A 20582-nucleotide genomic window follows, 5' to 3' on the forward strand; every position below is an offset into this window, starting at 1 on the left:
TGGCTCTGTGGATTGAGGGTACTCTCATGGACTGAGAGGTCTCGGTTCAATTCCTGGTCAGGGCACATGCCCAGGTTGCAGGCTGCATCCCCAGCAGGGGCCGTGCAGGAGGCAGCCGATCAATGTTTCTCTCCCACATCAATGTTTCTATCTCTCTCTCCCTACCTCTCTCTCTAGAAAATCAATTAAACCATATATATAGCCCGCCTGGTGTGGCTCAGTGGATTGAGCTTCATCCCATGGACTGAGAGGTCCTGGTTCAATTCCTGGTCAGGGCACATGCTCGGGTTTCGGGCTCAATTCCCAGTGAGGGCTATGCAGGAGGCAGCGGATCAATGTATCTCTCTCACATTGATGTTTCTATCTCTCTCCTTTCCTCTTTCTTTAAAAAAATCAATGAAAACATATTTAAAAAAACATATATATAAAAAACCATGTGAGGTCACAGCAGTGTTGGTATGATATAAGTTTGTTCAGAATCTTCAATCCCTCTCTCCTATTTTACAAAACAAATTAAAAATAATGAACTAAAGGGCATCTTTGTTACAAAATAAACAAACAAAAAAATCAAAAGACATCTTTTCCTTTCTTTATATCTATATATCTATATCTGTGTCTGTGTCTGTGTCTGTGTCTCTCTATCCATCCATCTATATCTTCAAGAAAGATGTTTAAAACTTCTGGGTCTCTCAGTATCCTCATCCAAAAAAATGAGAGAGGTGAATGAAATGACCTCTAAAATTTCTTTTCTACAACTAACATTCAGTGATGCAGGAAAGAAACAATTTCAGGAGTTATTTCCTGCTCTGCCCCTATTATGCACTGTGACCTAACTTGACAGTAGTTCATGGAAATTTTTAGTGATATTTATAATAAAAGTAAGAGCTAACATTATTGATGCTGTGTGCTAAATGCTTTGCAAGCATTATCTGAATTTTAATCTTTATAACTACCTCATGAAATAGTAGGCCATAAGCTTGGCATGTGCCAGCACAGTGACTGGCCACTGAAGAAAACAGGGCATTCCAGACTCAGAAATAAGTTCTGTTCTATCAAAAATAGAATGAGAATCCCAAATAAGATAAAGTCTGTGCATGCTATACACAGTCAGACAACACACAGGTGCACGAATAACATCCAGTCGTAAGGACAGCATTCTGGGGTATAGTGAAAGGGATTTAACAAAGTAAAAGTTATGCAGATGAGGATAAATAAGTTTTGAAGTCAGACACAGAAGGATGTTGTAGTGGAGACAATTTGTCGCCATGAAAGTAGGTTTGCATTCTGGTTCCCTAGTTGAGTGACTTTGAGTAGCCACTTTGCCACTAGTAGCCTTAGTTTCCTCATCAGTAAAGAAAGGACAATTCCTCCAGCCCTCACAAAGGCAGGGACATCAAATGAAGTAAGCACCATGTCATGTGTATGAACTGTGCTACAAAGAGCAAATTATATTCTACAAATGTGTTATTAATCTATACAAAGAACAAAGAATTGGGACATTTTTGGCCAGAAAAACAGAACATTTAAGAGAGACAATGATCAGCATCTTCAAATATATATATATATATATATAATGTTGATATGAGCCCTGACCGGTGTAGCTCTGTTGGTTGGAACATCATCCTATACACCAAAAGGATGTGGGTTCAATTCCCAGTCAGGGTTGTGGGTTTGATCCCTGGTCAGGGTGTGTGGGGGAGGCAACCGATTGATGTTTCTTTTTCACATAAATGTTTCTTTCTCTCTCTCTCTCTTTCTTCCTCTCTCTAAAATCAATTTTAAAATGTTGATGTGAATAATACAGATCAGCTATTCTTTGTATCTTTGGAGAAAAACTAAGACTAATGGATGGAAACATGGGACAGCATCAGAGGGCCCAAAAGCCTTTAACCAGAAGCTGGTCACCTCTACCCAACCACCCGCCTAACTCTTTCTCCTGCTTCTAGCTCAGCTTCTGAGAAGTGTTCTCTGGCCACTCCTAATCTATGCTAGGTTCTACTCCTGTTACCATAGCCTTCTGAACAAATTACTTTTCTCACTAAATTATAACAGACCATTTTATAGGCTCCCTTAATGAATATTGAGACCAAAGTCAGTGGGTCCTTTCTCAGATTTAATCTTGTCATTCCAGTGCCTCAACAGTCTCTAAAATATAATAGAGGCTCAATACATGTTTGAAAGAATGAAGGAATATTTAATAAATAACCCTCTTGTTTTACAGATGAAATAACTGAAGCCTCATGAGATTAAGGTCAAGTAGCTAGTTAATAGAAGAGCTGTAATTTAGTTGTTTCTCCCCACAAAAAGGTCTTGCTGATCCTCCATGAAAAAAGACTGGAAAGCTATCAGTTGCTAGGCTAGGTACCCTTCTTCCAAAGTATACATAAAGAAAGAGAATGCCCAAAATAGCATAACTACTTCATAGGAGTTAAGGAGTCAAGAAAGAGGCCAGAGCTAAAGACTGAAAGACATTATTTTCCTCAGGGAAAATCCAAAACATGATGGCTCGGAGTGTAGGAATCTTTCCTCTTATAAAAGACCTCAAGTCAGTAGAGTGGATCCTTATATTTTCACCAAGAATCCCCTTTACTTATATTTCTGTGTGTAACCTATGTTTGGAAATATGTGATCTATAAAACTGTACTCATTCTTTTTTAAAAAGTAAATCAGAATCATATAATATGCCAATTAGATACAATGCCAATTAGAATTAAACTTTGCTTTTAGGTAGGCTGTAGTGTGTAGTTGGAGATAACATTTTCATTAGACTTTCAGTTACACAGAAGAATATGGTCAACCCTGAGCTCCTTCCGTGTCACATATTATACCAGGCACTCTCTGAAGATACAAGGATAAATATGAGACATCCTCTGCCCTAGGGAAAATGACCACTGTTTGGTCATTTCTAAGTCTAGTAAAACTGGTAATCTAAGTTTTATATAAGATATCAGCTGACTTAACAGTCCTACTCTGCAGAGGTGATGTCCCTAGGGTGAGGAAAACAAATACAAGAAACTAATACGGAAAAACTCATGCAGTCCAGGGGAGGGGGAAAGTGGACCAATGAGAAATGTTTGTAATAATTAAATAGCAGAAATTTTACAGGTTCCAAGGGTACCTGCACAGCCAATTTTTGAGAGGGCCATGAAGTGAAGATCTTTATCTACATATACCAGTCTTTTTCAGGTATGTTGGGAAAGATATTACTTTAGCACTTTTAGAAAAGTGCAAACTGATTTTTTAAATTCTTGGAATTTTACCTTTCACAAAACAACTAGAGGATCAAACATACATTGCCTCTTCAAAATCTAAGAACTGTTTTTCTCAGAGCTGAACTGTGGTGGGGTGGTAGACAAGTCACAGCCTCTAGGCTTCGGCCAGGCTCTCCAAGACCCCTTGGATCTTGAGAAAACTGTGTCCGTCCTCTTGAGGAAAGTCTGACCAGCAATCCTGTTGATTTCCCACCTCTGGGGATAAAATTTTGATAACCTTGCTGAAAAGCTGTGTGTAAAAAAAAGGAATATAGTTTTTCATTCTTTCTACAACAAACAGTTCCATGTTTTTGACGTTACTTTTCCATATTTTTTCTTTTTATAGACCTTGGTATTTTCAAAAGCCTTGGCAATGGGTAATTATTTAGGTTGTTACAAGAGGTTACTTATTTTCAAACTTGCCTATCAAAATAGTAGATAAGATGTAACCACTTTTGCACTTAACTAATCTGCCTTAATTGAGACCCGACCTGATTTAAAATTTCAGAATATACTCTTTGTAATTGATTTTTTCTCTAACACCTGTAATTTTCTGTTACTTCACCACTGCCAACAGAGTAAGGAAGAGAAAAATAAGGGACATAAAAGGATTTGAGGATCAGCCTCAAATAATTGAAAATCTGATCCAAATACACTCAGAAAAACAGGCAAATGAACAGGCTTATATCTTGGGGCGTGTAAAAACAAGGCCTTAGTAATTCAATGTTTTATCTTCCCTGCAGTCTGCTCCTGATCCAAACACCCTTTTCTGATTTCCACCATCAGCTCCATCCCTACCCTCCTTCTAATCAGCAACTCTGAAGTCCAGATCTCTCTAAGCCCTTGCCAGACACCAATACTGGAGCAGCCCACAGTGTCTGTTACACAGCCGTCACACCCTTGCGTGCCAGCTACAACGGAAATTGCCTAGCACTGTCACCTTACCACATACATACTTATACTCATGTGTGTGGTCTGTACATGTCGGAGAAACAATGCTGAAGAGTTTTTGTAGAGTTTCCACACAAAGGTGTGTAAGAAAGAGACATACTGCTAAATAGGCACATGTGGTTCATACATGGAGGTAATAATGTATGTCATGAGGGGAGAATACGGGAGGAAGGAAAAGGTAGAAAGAATAGAAGGGAGAAAAGTTGCCCACAGTAATCCACGGCTAGCCATGTAAGGGTACATGCAGTCACAAATGGGCATGGGTCCTGACACACTTTGCTGGCCAGTTCCAGTGTGGCTGTCATAAAAAGAATTAGTAAATTAATTAGTATTTAATTTATTTGTTGATTCTCACCTTCTTCAAGGAGGACTTAAGATAAGCAAATATGGGGGTAAGTGTGTGTGAGTGTCTGAAAGAAACACTTGTGGACACTTTTTCTGTGCACACCACTTAGGTCCTTACCCATCCCTGATTGACAGTGGAGAAAAAGTACCCCTGCTGAACTGAGTCTTCTTGGGATATGCTCAGGAGTGGCCCCTTTCCCATCCCAGACATTTTTCTTGGGATTCTGTCGCTATGGTCCTAGTGGCTAGGATTCTGTCGGTAATGGCACATCTCATTGCCACCATCAAGCAGACTTCCTCCCCTCAGGAAGATCCTTCACAAGTCTCTATTCCACTCACACACATCACATAATATGCCTGTCTTTGTGAGTTAACTCTATGGGAAGTACCTATTAGTCCCTGTCCCGGGCACACTGCTAAATATAAACATGTTATACCCCTGTGTGTTCATTGGAAGTGAAGTCATTTTAGGCTATCTGATATAGGAGTGCACACACACAAGCATGCACACATTTCAGTTCTCTTTTCCACCAATAACAATTACCAATCAGACCCTCATGACACCTCTCCCCATTACTCTGTCAGCTACGTGGAGAAGCTATTTAGCCATGTCCTGATTTGACCCACTCTTGCAGACAGCCCTTCTTCCTACCCGCATTCTGTCACATACCTTGTGCGCTCCTCCCCCCATACACACACACCAAAATCCCAAGTATGCCTCTCAGAAGCTGTTCTCAGGCTCTGTCTCTTTCTCACAGGCACATCCATTGCACACCTCCAACCTATCATCACCCACATATATTCCAGCGCCCTTGAGTAACTGCTGAATGGAAATTATCTCTCACACATCCCTGCTGTTAGCTGCGCAGGAGCTATCCATCACTGTCAATGTCACAGAGACCTTCTGGAGCTGCCATACCTCTTTTTTTGTAAGTTCCTAATACAGTAAGTTGCTCAACACAGCCGAGGATACGCATTCACAATGACACACCCCTCCTCCTGTCCAGGAACACCACATACACGTAAACACACTCCCCACTGTCGCAGCAACTGTATGTAGAAGCTTTTTGGTAGTCTCCCCTCGCAGCCGCAGGCATTCCCACCCCACGCTCACTGTCGCGGCCCCATGGGACCTTTAAATGCTGTCTCCCATTCTTGTGTGGCTGTCTCAGAGGCTGGTGAACCCCTTCGCCCTCCTCTTAGTCACAGGGCCAGCCCCCGAATACCCCTCGTTCAGAGCCGCAGGGGGCATGCTCAAGCACCTGGCGACACTCCGGGCTCACTCCTTGATTTGTGTATGTGTGGGTGTGGCGCTCACTCATGGAGCCACTCACACTGCAGGGACATGCGCCCCCCCCCCCCCCCCCCCCCCCCCCCCCGCCACCCCCGCGAGCGCGCCTGTGGCGGAAGGACCGTGCCACAGCCCACCCAGACCGCGCTCCCGTCCCATGCTGGTCCTTTGTTAGTGGCTAGGAGCTGTCCAGCACGGCGGCCTGCAGTCCTCCGGACTAGCCCCATCGCCTCCCTCCGGATGCCAGCGCGCACTCACCGCCTGCCAGCAGCAGGAGGAGCGGCTGCAGCAATGGTGGTCGCGGGTCAGCCCTTAGTAACTCGCCCATGGTGCAGCCGTCGCCGCCTGCAGCAGCCGGGGCAAGGCGCCCTGGCGTACGTCAGGGACCGAGCTGGCGGCGGCGCGCGCCCGCCCCATTGGACCACGCAGCCGTCACTCACCCTCGGCCCTGCCCAGTCGCGTGCCACGGGCGCGCCCCCGCAGAGATGAGGAGGGCGGGTTAGTGGCTGCCCCTCCATCTTGTTGCCTTTACCAGGCCAGCCAATCAGCGCCACAGAGGCCTGGAGGGGGCGGTGCCCCGACCTTGAGGCCTGGAATTTGGGGCCTCGCACCTAGCGCCTTGGAGAATCTGCAGTCGCCTATGGGCCTCAGTGACAGAGGTGCGCACCAGAACAACCCAGTTTCACATCTCCTGAAAACATTTCCTGCGCTCCCAGAAGGCAGGAAGTGGTCACCAGCATCAAATGAGATTGATCAGAGGACAGGGGAGTGACCACTAACGCTGTCGACAAGGAGTATTACCAGTTATACATCACAGAGGTTGAAGAGCTAGCTGCTCCAGGAGGAGTGGGGTTAGGAAAGCTTCTCAGCGGCAACTGGGCAGGTGAGTCATGAACACTATTGTAAGAGAAGGACAGACAAAGGCCATGGGCCAGGAGGGAGCAAAGAACCATCCTGGAGCCAGTCTTGTGCACATCCTTACTGATAATTGACTCTGAGACCTTGAGTGAACCTCTTTGCACCTCTAGGATCCAGCTGTTTCGTCATTTATTTATTTATTTATTTATTTACTGATTTATTTATTTATTTATTTATTTGTTACAGATATTTTACCTTTTTTACCCCATTGGCACCCCCCCCACCCCATCCCCGCCCTGTCCGCTGCTTAGTTGTCCATGTCCATTGGTCATGCATACATGCATATAAGTTCTCTGGTTTATCTCTTCCTACCCCCCCTCCACCCCCTGTTCTGAGGGATGTCAGTCTTTGCCCTACTTCCATGTTTCTGGGTCTACTGTATTCCTCAGACTGTTATGTTCATTATATTCCGTATATAAGTGAGATCATGTGGTATTTGTCTCTTTCTGCTTGGCTTATTTCATTTAGGATAATACTTTTCAGGTACCTCCATGTCGTCTCAAAGGATAAGAGATCTTTCTTTCTTACTGCTGCATAGTACTGCATTGTGTATATGTACAACTGTTTTTTTATCCATTCGTCTACTGATGGACACTTGGGCTGTTTCTAGATCTTAGCTATTGTAAATAGTGCTGCTATGAACATGGGGGTACATATATTCTTCCTGATAGGTGTTTCAGGCTTCTTAGGGTATATTCCTAGAAGTGGGATCGCTGGGTCAAATGGCAGTTCAATTTTTAATTTTTTGAGGTAACATATTGTTTTCCACAGCGGCTGCACCAGTCTGCATTCCCACCAGCAGTGTATTAGAGTCCCCTTTTCTCCACACCCTCGCCATCAGTTGTTGTTTGATGATTTGTTGATGGCGGCCATTCTGACAGGTGTGAGGTGATACCTCATTGTTGTTTTAAATTGCAATTCTTGGATGATTAGTGATGTTGAGCATTTCTTCATATGTCTCTTGTCCATTTGTATGTCCTGTTTGGAGAGGTGTCTATTCAGCTCCTCTGCCCGTTTTTTAATTGGGTTCTTTGTCTTCCTTTTGTGGAGTTGTATGAGCACTCTATATATATTGGAAATTAACCCCTTATCTGATACATCATTGGCAATGATGTTCTCCCATACAGTGGGTTGCCTTTCCATTTTGATGATTGTTTCTTTTGCTGTGCAGAAGCTTTTGAGTTTGATGTAGTCCCATGTGTTCATTTTTTCCTTTGTTTCTGTTGCCTTAGGTGATGTATCAGTGAAAGTTCTGCTCCGTATCATGTCCGAAATTTTGTTGCCTACATTTTCTTCTAGGATTTTTATGGATTCACGGGTCACATTTAAGTCTTTTATCCATTTTGAGTTTATTTTTGTGTATGGTGTAAGTTGATGTTCTAGTTTCATTTTTTTACATGTAGCTGTCCAATTTTCCCAAAACCATTTCTTAAAGAGGCTGTCTTTACTCCACTGTATGCTCTTGCCACCTTTGTCAAATATTAATTGAGCGTGTTGCCTTGAGTCCATTTCTGGGTTTTCAGTTCTGTTCCACTGGTCTATATGCCTGATCTTGTGCCAGTACCAGGCTCTTTTGGTTACAGTCGCTTTGTAGTATAACCTGATATCTGATATTGTGATCCCACCTACTTGGTTCTTCTTTTTCAAGATTGCTGTGGCTATTCGGGGTCTTTTTTGGTTCCATATGAACTTTTGAAGTATTTGTTCTAGTTCTATGAAATATGTCGTTGGTATTTTGATGGGGATTGCATTGAATCTATAGATTGCTTTGGGTAGTATGGACATTTTAATGATGTTAATTCTTCCAATCCATGAACAGGGTATGTGCTTCCACTTTTTTATATCTTCCTCTATTTCTTTTTTTCAATGACCTGTGGTTTTCTGCAAATAGGTCCTTTACTTCTTTGGTTAAGTTTATTCCTAGGTATCTTAATTTTTTTGGCACGATGGTAAATGGGATTGTTTTTTCAGTTTCTCTTTCTGTGAGTTCATCATTGATGTACAAGAATGCCGTCGATTTCTTGACGTTAATTTTGTATCCTGCTACTTTGCCAAATTTATTTATTAAGTCTAGTAGATTTTTGATGGAGTCTTTAGGGTTTTCTATGTATAATATCATGTCATCTGCAAATAATGACAGTTTCACTTCCTCCTTTCCAATTTGGATCCCTTTTATTTTTTCTTCATGTCTGATTGCTATGGCTAAGACTTCCAGTACAATGTTAAACAAGAATGGTGAGGGTGGACATCCCTGTCTTGTTCCTGTTCTTAATGGAAATGTTTTTAGTTTCTGTCCATTGAGTATGATGTTGGCTGTAGGTCTTTCATATATGGCCTTTATTATGTCGAGATATGATCCCTCTATTACCACATTGCTGAGCGTTTTTATCAGAAATGAATGCTGGTTTTTGTCGAATGCTTTTTCAGCATCTATTGATATGATCATGTGGTTTTTATTCTTCATTTTGTTTATGTGATGTATCACATTTATTGATTTGCAAATATTGTATCAGCCTTGCATCCCTGGAATGAATCCCACTTGGTCATGGTGAATAATTTTTTTTTATGTATTTCTGGATCTGATTTGCTAATATTTTGTTCAGGATTTTGGCGTCTATGTTCATCAGGGATATTGGCCTGTAGTTTTCTTTCTTCGTAGTCTTTTTCTGGTTTTGGAATTAGAATTATGCTGGCCTCATAGAATGTGTTTGGAAGTCTTCCTTCTTCTTGAATTTTTGGAAATAATTTGAGGAGAATGGGTGTTAGTTCTTTTTTAAATGTTCGGTAAAACTCCCCCGTGAAACCATCTGGGCCTGGGCTTTTGTTTGCTGGGAGAGTCTTGATTACCTCTTCAATTTCTTTAGTTGTTATTGGTCTGTTCAAGTTTTCTATCTCTTCCGGGTCCAGTTTTGGGAGACTGTGTGTTTCTAGAAATTTGTCCATTTGGCTTATATTGTCGAATTTGTTGCCATATAGTTGTTCATAGTAGTTGTTAACGATCTTTTGTATTTCCGTGGTGTTGGTTGTTACTTCTCCTCTTTCATTTCTGATTTTGTGTATTTGGGTTCTCTCTCTTTGTTTCTTGGTGAGTCTAGCTAAGGGTCCATCAATCTTGTTTATCTTTTCAAAAAACCAGCTTTTTGTTTCATTGATCCTTTGAATTGAATTTTGGTCTCTATGTCATTTATTTCTGCTCTGATCTTTACTATTTCCTTCCTTCTACTTGCTCTGGGGTTTTCTTTTTGTTTGCTTTCTAATTCTTTAACTCATGAGGTTAGACAGTCAATTAGAAATTTTTCTTGTTTTTTGAGGTAGGCCTGTAGTGGTATGAACTTCCCTCTCAGAACTGCTTTCGCTGTATCCCATAGATTTTGTGTTATTGTGTGTTCATTTTCATTGGTTTCCAGGAAGTTTTTAATTTCTTCCTTGATCTCCTCGGTGACCCATTCATTGTTTAATAACATTCTATTTAGCCTCCATGTGTTGAAATGTCTTTGCATGTTCTTGTTGCAATTGATTTCTAGTTTCATGCCATTGTGATCTGAGAAGATGCTTGATATAATTTCAATCTTCTTGAACTTGTAGAGATTTAGTTTGTGTCCTATCATGTGGTCTATCTTTGAGAATGTCCATGTGCACTTGAGAAGAATGTGTATTCTGTAGTTTTGGGGTATAATTCTCTGTAGATATCTATTAAATCCATTTGGTGTAGTGCTTCATTTAGAATCTCTGTTTTCTTGCTAATTTTTTGCCTAGAGGATCTATCCAGTTTTGTCAACGGGGTGTTAAAATCCCCTGCTATGATTGTATTGTTGTCCATTTCTCCTTGGAAGTCCTCCAGAAGATTTTTAATATATTTTGGTGCTCCTGTATTGGGTGCATATATGTTTATCAAGGTTATATCTTCCTGTTGGATAGATCCTTTCAATATTATGGCCTTCTTTGTCTCTAGTTATGGTCTTCTTTTTGAAATCTATTTTATAAGATATGAGAATTGCTACCCCAGCTTTTTTTTGCTTTCCATTTGCTTGTAAAATTTTTTGCCATCCCTTCACTTTCAACCTATGAGAGTTTTTTGTTGTGAGGTGGGTCTCTTGTAAACAACATATAGATGAGTCATGCTTTCTTATCCAATCAGCTACTCTGTGTCTTTTTATGGGAGCATTCAATCCATTTACATTTAAGGTGATTATTGATATGTACTTATTTATTGCCATTTTTGTTTAGTGTGGTTCTATTTTTCTTCCCATTGCTACTGCTAATTACAGCAGTCCTTTTAACATTTCTTGCAGTGCTGGTTTGGTGCTAATGTATTCCCTTAGCCTTTTTTTTGTCTGGGAATCTCTTTATTTGACTTTCTGTTTTGAATTATAACCTTGCTGGGTAGAGTAGTCTTGGATTCAGATTCTTGTTTTTCATGACTTTGATTACTTCATGCCATTCCCTTCTGGCCTGTAGTGTTTCTTGTGAGAAGTCAGCTGAGAGCCTTATGGGGTTTCCTTTGTAGGTAACCTGTTGCTTATCTCTTTCTGCTTTTAGGATTCTCTCTTTGTCTTTAATTTGTGGCATTTTTATTACTATGTGTCTTGGTGTGGGCCTGTTTGTGTTCTTCTTACTTAGTGCTCTCTGTGCTTCTTGAACTTGCATGCCTTCTTCCTTCACCAAATTAGGGAAGTTTTCTGTCACTATTTTTTTGAATATATTCTCTATCCCTTGCTCATTTTCTTCTTCTTCGGGGACTCCTATGATGCTAATATTATTACATTTCCAGTTGTCCCACAGTTCTCTTAAGCTGTCTTCCTGTTTTTTAATAGTTTTTTTCCTTTTGTTTTTTTGATTGGTTGATTTTTTCTACCCTGTCTTCTAATTCACTGATCCGGTCCTCAGCTTCCTCTACTCTGCTTTTTAAACCTTCCAATGTGTTTTTCATTTCTGATATGTCATTTTTTATCTCTTCTTGATGGTTTTTAATTTCCAATTGGCTTATTTTCAGTATCTCTATGTCCTTACTCATGCTGTTCAGCTTCCTCACGATCATGGCTCTGAATTCTAGCTCTGTTAACTTGCCTAATTGCTCCACATTGATCTCATCTTCAGTGGAGGTCTCTTGCTCTTTCATTTGGCTTCTGTTTCTGTGTTTCACCATTCTGGCTATCACTGTGGGCTTTGGAGCCTGTCAAGTTCTCCCTGTGGGTGTTGGTGTTCTGCTGTTTGTGGCTCCCTCTCCTGGGTTTAGATGAGTGAGGGAGGACCCACGTTAAATACCACTGTGAAGTTTTACTTTCCTGGTTAAAGTTGCTAGCCCAAGAAAGGTACTGTTATCCTCTAGCTTTTTGCCTGGAGGCTAGCAGTCGAGGTTACTTGATGAGTTTTGGGTTGTCAGTTGATTGAAAAACTCCCTCAGGTGCTCAGCACAAGGGGATTTCACGAGGGTGGGGCAGATGCTGTTTGTTAATGAGCTTCAATTAGCACTTCAATGGCCCACAGGGTGGGGTTGGATCTCCGAGGGAGGGCTGCTGCCTGGGAAGGAGCAATATGGCCACCATCCTGCGTGGCTGCACTCAGCAAAAGCTCTGAGTGACCTCCAAATCCCGAGTGTCCCGACACAGTTCCAGTCCAGTCTGCACTCCCTCTGCCGGAGCCCAAGGTGAGTGGTTGTGGCTGTTTTAGCCTCTGTCCCGGCTCTGTGCTGTGGAGCTGCTTGGGAGTGTAGCCCCAGGGTGCTGCTCCCAGCTGAGGCCACTGCGGAGCTGCGGACCGTGGGCTCCCAGCCCCCACTCGCGGCCTCACAAGCCTACCAGGATGGAGTCAGTGTCCCTCGTTATATGGTCCTCGCAAGCTGCTTTTCTGTTGCTTTTTCCCATCAATTTGTCTGTGTTATAGTTATAATTCCAGTTTGGTTCTGGGAGACGGTCTGTGTAGCTTCCGTTCACTCCGCCGCCATTTTTCCTCCCAAATCTGTTTCATCTTTTAAAATCAGGCTTTGGGTTATTAGGGCAGTATTTCTTTCTTCATTTATTTTTCAAAGTTATAAGATAAAGTTTATTTAGAAAGTCACAGAGGTAGAAGAAGTGAGCCCTAGGAGAAATGGGTTTAGGAAACAAGTTACAGAAGCAAAAGAGGGGCCCATGCAGCTTAGGTGAGAAGGGCAAGGAAAAATGGCCCCGGGGAAAGGAGATAGGGAAAGGTGTGGGTGCACTCCATAGAGTCGCTAGGGCAGTGTTTCTCCACTGTTGTTGTGTTTTGTCCTTGTGCCAACTGCAACTAAAATTCATTCATGTGCCAAACACCATGGTAGTGAACAAAACAGTCACATCCACACCCTCATAGTTTAGTCTAATGAAGAAGACAAGAAAAATCAACACTACACATCTGATCACATAACAACTGTAATGAAGGAGGTCTGTCAAGAAGTAGAAGGGGCGCCCTGGCTGGTTTTGCTCAGCTGTTAGAGCATCGGCCCCAGACTAGAGAGTCCTCAGTTGGGTTCCTGCTTTGGGCAGGTATCTTGGGGGCGGTTTGTCCCTGGCCCCGGTTGGAGTCGTGTTAGTGGCAACCACTTGATGTGTCTTTCTCAAGTCGCTGTTTCTCTCTCTTCCTCCCTTTCTCCCTCCCACTCTATCTGAAGATATATGCAAAGATGTCCTTGGGTGAGGATTTAGAAGGGGCAATGAGACAGTATAGAACAGAAGGTATACATTTGCCTTCCTGAAGACACATTTAAGCTGGCACCTGAAAGGATGAGTGGGTAGTAGGTTGGGTTGAGAAAAGAACATTACAGGCAGAAAGAAAAGTGCATAGGTAATTCCTAAGTTAGAAAGGAGCTCAACCTCTTGGAGGAACAGAGGAAAGTTCCAACCCTTTTGGAATTACTGCAATTTGAATATCTCCAGCAGTCATAATTTTGTGAAATTTTTACTTTACATAAAGCATATTCAGAAAACACTTATTTAACATAAATTATTGTATTGAGTCTGATTTTTCTTTTTTTTTTTAACTCATCTTTATTGTTGACTGTATTACAGATGTGTCCCCCCTTTTTTCCCCATTAACCCCCTCCTCCCCAATCCCATCCCCCTTCCCCACACTATTGTTGGTGTCCATTGTTTATGCATATATGCATAGAAGTTCTTTGGTTTATCTCATCCCGCCCTCCCACCCCCCTTCCCTTTGAGGTTCATCAGTCTAACAACCAATTTGAATCTCTTAATTACTTCATCTTTTTCACCCATCCTCCCAGCTGCCATCCATCTGGCAAGCAACAAAAAGTTCTCAGTATCTATGAGTCTGTTTCTGTTCTGCTTGCTCATTTTGTTTGTAGATTCAATTGTTGATAGATATATATTCATTACTATTTTATTGTTGCTATTTTTGTTCTTCTTCTCCTTCAAGAAGACCCTTTAACATTTCATATAATACTGGTTTGGTGGTGATGAACTCCTTTAGCTTCTTCTTGTCTGGGAAACTCTTGATGTGTCTATCAATTCTAAATGATAGCTTTGCAGGATAGAGTAGTAGTCTTGGTTGTAGGTCTTTGCTTTTCATCACCTTGAATATCTCTTGCCACTCCTTTCTGGCCTGCAAAGTTTCTTTTGAGAAATCAACTGACAGTCTTATGGGAGCTCCTTTGTAGGTTACAGATTGTTTTTCTCTTGCTGCTTTTAAGATTCTCTCTTTGTATTGTCTCTTCATAGGGTGGCCTATTGTTGTCAGGTTAACATTTTGATGATGATGTGTCTTGGTGTGGTCCTCTTTGGGTTCATTTTGTTTGGGATTCTCTGTGCTTCCTGGACTTGTATGTCTGTTTCTTTCACTAAGTTAAAGAAGTTTTTTTGTCATTATTGTTTCAAATGAGTTTTCAATTTCTTGTCCTCTCTCTTTTCCTTCTGGTACCCCATGATGCAAATGTTGGCATGCCTGAAGTTGTCCCAGAGGCTCCTTAAACTATTCTCATCACTTTGAATTCTTTTTTCTTTTTGTTGTTCTGATTCAGTGTTTTTTGCTTCCTTATATTCCAAATCTATGGTTTGCTTCTTGGCTTTACCTACTTTACTATTGATTCCCTGTAAATTATTCTTTATTTGTTAGTACATCCTTTGTTTCTGACTGATCTTTTTTTATATTGTTGATGTTTTCACTATGTTCCTTGGAGTTCTTCTTAAGTTCCTTGAAGGTCTCACCAAGTTCCTGGAGCAACCTTATAACCTGTTTTCTGAACTCTATCTGATTGAATGCTTATCTCCATTTTGTTTAATTCTTTTCCTGCAGTTTTGTTCTTTTCTTTTCTTTGTCCCCTCATTTTGGCTGCTTCCCTGTGATTGTTCTATGTGTTAGGTAGAGTTGCTATGTCTCCTAGACTTCATAGGGTGACCTATTGTTGTCAGTGTCCTGTAGGATCCAGTGGCACAGCCACCCTGATCACCCCAGCAGGGTTCTCGCGGTGCCTCCCTAGTGTGGACTGTACACCCTTCTGTTATAATTGAGTCTTGATTGCTGTTGGTATGTCAATGGGAGGAATTTACTCAGGCTGATCAGCTGCAAGAACTGGCTGTGCCCACTGACCACTGGCCTCTGACTCCCTTGGAGGATCAACTATGTAGGGGCCCACCACACAAAGCAAGATTTACTTCATCAGGGCTCTTGTACCCACTGAGTTCACTCATTGAGTGTGTCACTTGTGGAGGTGGTTGGGTAGTGGCACTTAGACGTGATCTGAAGCTTTCCACTGGGTGTGCTGGCTCTGGGGAAAGGTCAGTCACTGCCTGTGTTCTATCCGAGGCCACCAGGCTTAAGCTACAAAGTGATCTGCCAATGGCTGCTTCTTGTGGTGGACTTGAAGGTACCCAGGCACAGCCAAGTTGTGAACCAAGGCTAGCTGCTTCTAATGCCAGGCGTGGGGCCACTTAATAAGAAGTATGAGGTTTGCTGAGACTAGATGCTACTTATTTGAGAGATTTTAGGAAACTGTGAAGCAAGATCCAAGACTGGCCAATCCTATAATAAAGCCTTTGGAAACAGATTGGGTGGGCCCGAAAGTTGGGTGGGGAAGGGCCTCAGGGAATCACCAGGGTGGGGCAAACAGTGTGAGCCAGGTTGCTGGAGTCCCAGATATAGTGGCTGTCTGCCACCCAGGGAAGGGCTGAGCAAAGTAACATTAGCCTCCGCCAGCACGTCTGTCCAGGAGAAAGCCGCCTCTCCAGCCCAGATCCTGAGGCCAAACTGCTCAGTTTTTCCCTGTGTGTCTCTGGTGCCCCTCAAGCTGCCTCCCCTCCAAATTACAGGGAGCAAATCCAAGTAAGTCCGTGCATGGGCCCTTTAAGAGGAACTGCCTGGGGCTCCAGCAGCTGCAGCCTCCCTCTGCTTCAGTTCCCACTGGTTTTCCAACCTGAAGTTATGGGGACCCTGAGCTGGGCACCTAGTGTGGGACAGGGACCCCTCACTTCTCAGGGGGAACCTTCCTAGCCACGGTATCCTGATTTTTATCTGCCACATATGGGTGTGGGACAAGCCTGTCCACACCTCCGCCCCTCCTACCAGTCTTGATGTGACTGCTTCTGCTTCTTTAATTTAGTAGTTGTAGGACTTCCATTCAGTTTGATGTCAGGCAGTTCTAAATTATGGTTGTGTTGTAGTTTAGTTGTAATTTTGATGTGGGTGGAGGCAATAACGCATTTACCTACGCCACCATCTTGACCAGAAGTCCTTGAGTTTGATTTTTCAAAAGCTATCTTCACCTTTCTATCATTAGACATTGTAGAGGATCTCAAAGGACTCTTCTAGGACTAAATACTTAGGAGTATAGACAAAAATGAGCCATATACTAAACCTGACAAGCTCAGGGGAGGCCTGCATGGTGGCCTTACAAACTTCAGAGACCTAAAGTAACTACATAAGATGGTCTGAAATTAAAACTTTTTTTTTTTTTTTTTTAGGTACGTGCCCCTAGCGGGAACCGAACCCAGGACTCTCTGGTTCACAAGCCAACGCTCCAACTGCTGAGCCAAACCGGCCAGGGCAGTGAAATTAAAACTTTTTAAGTTAAAGCAGTTTATGGCAGGTAGTCATGTCCTAGGCTAGAATTTTCCCTGACAGAAGTCAATCTTTACCTTCATGGAATCTGTCTATTGTCTTTTTTAGAGAGAGAAGAATGGAGCAGGAGAGAGAGAGATAGAAACATCTATGAGAGAGAACATCGATTGGCCACCTCCTACATGTCCTCCACTGGGGATTGGGCCCACAACCCAGGCATGTGCCCTAACAGGGAATGGAACTGGCAACCTCTTGGTACGTGGTTCAATGCTCAGCCACTGAGCACACCAGTTATCTATTGTCTTTTTGCATCTATGATAATATACATAATATAATATGTCAAAGTGATTTCTTTTTTCCAGACCCCTCAAAGCACAGACACCACACCTGAGCAGAGGCCACAAAACCCTCATTGTTGGTGTTATCATGTTACTTATTGACTGTTAACTGTCCTGTACCCACCTATGTAAAAAGAAGTATGTGTTTATCATTCTACTTTTTATATAATCCCAGAGGTCCTATGTCTCTCCCTGCCTTACCCCAACCCTGGGCTTTGCTTTCTCCTGCCTCCCTAATCCCCTAACCTATCACCAGTGAATTTCATGTAACCCACTGGTTTTTCAGAGAGAAAGGAAGGGAGGAAGAGAGTGAAACATTGATTGGCTGCCTCCTGCATGCCTCCTATGAGGGATTGAGCCAGCAACCCAGACACGTTCCCTGACCTGGAATCAAATCAAACTGTTGACCTCTTGGTGCAAAGGACAATGCTCAACCAACTGAGCCACACAGGCCAGGGTTGTTTCCTGTTTTTATTGTACTGTATAAAATAAGGTGCAGAACTGCTATTTTCTGGAGCATCTTCTCATTCCATTGAGGTTTTACTTCCTAGCAATAGCCGTCAGTTTGGCTCAAATAAACTCCTAAAAATTCTCTACAGGTTTGAACATTTCTTACGTTGACAGGAGAAATAGGAATTGGTATGGAAGGTGGAATTGGTATTGGAATTGGATAGAGTGGAAATGGATCTTAATCAAAGGAAATAACATGAGCAAAAGATACCTCAGTGTGATAGTATTTGCTACATCAAATTTGGGAAATGATAGTTTCATAATCAGCATGGGGAAGACAAGGTTAAAAAGATACATAACTTACTAGCTAAAAATTTTACTGAATTTTTTGTTAATTCATACAAAATAGTAGACCCTTATATTATAAATTAAGCAGTGAAACACAAGGAAAATGTGACAAGTCTAAGAACATAATGAAAATCAGTACATAAAATTAGAAATTTATTTTTTTTATCCTCACCCAGGTACATTTTTGCATTTATTTTCAGATAGAACAAATGAGAGAGAAGGAGCAAGAGAGAGAGACACACTTCTACTGGCTGCCACCGACACGACCCCAACTGGGGCCAGGGACAAACTACAACCAAGGTACATGCCCTTAGCAGGAACCATATCTGGGACTCTCTGGTCCATGGGCCAACACTCTAACCACTGAGCCAAACTGGCCAGGGCTAAAATTAGAAATTTTAGATAAAGATATTCTTTCTTAATTTATAGGACTACATCATTTTATTTAGCCTGTGGTCAATTTAAACTCCACAGCCCATTTTATTCATTTGACATTGTGGGTTCTAGAAAGGTAGGTGAGGACCTAGTAGTAAGGATCTTGAAGGTCATGATGAGCAGTTTAGACTTTATTCTCCAGAAATTAATTTCTTATATAAGAATCATAGCATGGTTAGGGCTATATTTTAGATAGACAATTCTGAGGGCAACAAGGAGTAAGGACTAGAGAGAGAAGAAAGAGCAAAAAGGCCAGTGGAGTTCCAGTGGCAGATGATACAAGTTTAACTTAGGGTTAGCACAGCAAATTTGAGAACACACCCCAGAGACAACCCTAATATGATTCAGAGCATGACTGAATTGAGTCCTGTTGACTGCGGTGTTATTCTCTACCCAAATACAAATTAGACAAGAACTAGTTTATAACAGTTAACACAAATGACTACAAAGTGTAAAGTAATTTTGGACTTAAAATAAGGACAGTGTCCAGAACGAGGAAGTTAATGGTCCTGTTATTATTCTGAACTATTTGATCTTTGTCAACATTATATTTTAATAGTAAACTTTTTTTGTTTGTTTAATGAAGGACCAAGTAACAGAGGAGAAATCCAAGAAGATATCATAAAAAAGCAACTGTTAAAGCTGGGAGTATCTGGCTTGAAAAAAGAGAAAACTAGGTGCATCTAAACCCATCATCTACCTCCTTTTCTCAGTTGCAATGAAGGAAACATCCCTCCTATATCACAGGCCAGTTTCCTCCACTTGTGCTCATCATTGCATTATTTGTCTTCTTTTCAAGGACTTTCATTTAAGAGCATCTCTTTTCTGACAGTGTCAGTGTTTTTCTCTCTCTTCTGGGCCAGTCTCAGTAGGTATAAACATGATCTGGAATCTCTCACCTTTAAAAAAATACTGGTAGAAATGAGACCATGCTGCTGGTACACGGAATTCATGTGCCTGCTTTTTCCTCTAGCTCTTGAGCAAAATGTATATCAGTCCAAAACAGCACTGGGAAACAAGATGAGATCAATTGGTGGGTATAAAATTATAAGGAATCACTTGAAAAATAAAAATCAAATGAGATTAAATTGGTGGAGAAACCAGTTAAAATGCATGCTGTTCTAAATAGTTCTTAGGTTAAAAGGTAAATCACAATATAAATTTTAGTGTACTAGAAATTAATGACAACATGAGAACATTGCATGTCAAAATCCATGGGATGCTTGCCTGGCCGGTGTGGCTCAGTGGTTGAGCATCAAATCATGCACCAAGAGGTTGCCGATTTGATTTCTTGTCAGGGCATATGCCCAGGTTGTGGGCCCAATCGCCAGTGGGGGACATGCAGGAGGAGGCCAATCAATAGTCTTTCTCATGGATGTTTCTATCTCTCCCTTTTCCTTTCTCTCTCTCTCTAATCAATAAAAAGAAAAAAAAATTTTTTTTTTAAATCTATGGGATGCAGCCAACAATTCACAGAGGATATTTTATAGCCACAAATACATTTATTGGGGGAAAAAGACAGATTAAAAATAAATGAGCCAAATGATTTAAATTTCTATATTCGCCAAGCCCAAGGATAATCTGTGGCTGCCAGGATTCCAATTTTAATTGGAGAGCTAAATAAGTAAAGTTTATAATATTAAATTTCTTAATGATCATATCTTGCAGTTTTAGAAAAAATGATATATTACTATTTATTAAATATACTTCCCCCATGCCATGAAAAGGTTAATTTTGCTGAATTTTTTAAGTTGAAATTGATATTGTATTTATGATATGCTTTGGACAAGATACAAAGGATTCTTTTTCTTTTCTTTTTTTAAATTTTAAGTACCAAAGGTGGTCTGGTCTAAGACATAGTAAGTTAATAAGCATTGGCTTTTCTAATTAGTCCTATAACATCCTGATACTTGCTATTCTAAGTGTATCTGTTTCTTAAGTAAACAACTTAGATATTTTTCACACCCCCTTTTTTTTTCTGATGCAGAGTTCAGGTTAATTAATATTTTACTGCATCTGCTAATGTATTATATGTTTGAAGCCTAGTGACTTTGTATTTGGACATTCTTGTGATTTCATATGCTGTATTCTTCAAGCAATAAAATTCTGATGTATTTTATTAAAAAGAAAAGAGGAAATGAACCAAGCATTGAATTTAGGAAGCTTTAAAACACATACACATCAATGAATTTCAATTGCTGTTAAAATAACAATAAAACCTGGTAG

At 41.3% G+C, this 20582-nt stretch overlaps 1 protein-coding gene and 1 long non-coding RNA gene across 3 annotated transcripts in view; one reads left to right on the top strand and one right to left on the bottom strand.

Annotated features, from left to right (window-relative positions):
* PODXL2 (podocalyxin like 2) overlaps positions 1 to 6180 on the bottom strand; it is a 41397-nt gene extending 35217 nt beyond the window's left edge. For both annotated transcript variants that reach the window (XM_036245351.1, XM_036245350.1), the window contains exon 1: positions 6097 to 6180. In XM_036245351.1, the coding sequence (XP_036101244.1) occupies positions 6097 to 6166 (70 nt within the window). In that variant the 5' untranslated portion in view covers positions 6167 to 6180. The remainder of the gene's footprint in view (positions 1 to 6096) is intronic.
* Positions 3104 to 16741, top strand: LOC118618836. The gene is made up of 3 exons (XR_004957108.1): positions 3104 to 3186; positions 5306 to 5476; positions 16689 to 16741. It is a non-coding gene; the product is annotated as an uncharacterized LOC118618836 (long non-coding RNA).
* Positions 16742 to 20582: the final 3841 nt, after the last annotated feature.

The sequence above is a fragment of the Molossus molossus genome, unplaced genomic scaffold (assembly GCF_014108415.1).
Source record: "Molossus molossus isolate mMolMol1 unplaced genomic scaffold, mMolMol1.p scaffold_m16_p_6, whole genome shotgun sequence".
Taxonomy (NCBI): domain Eukaryota; kingdom Metazoa; phylum Chordata; class Mammalia; order Chiroptera; family Molossidae; genus Molossus; species Molossus molossus.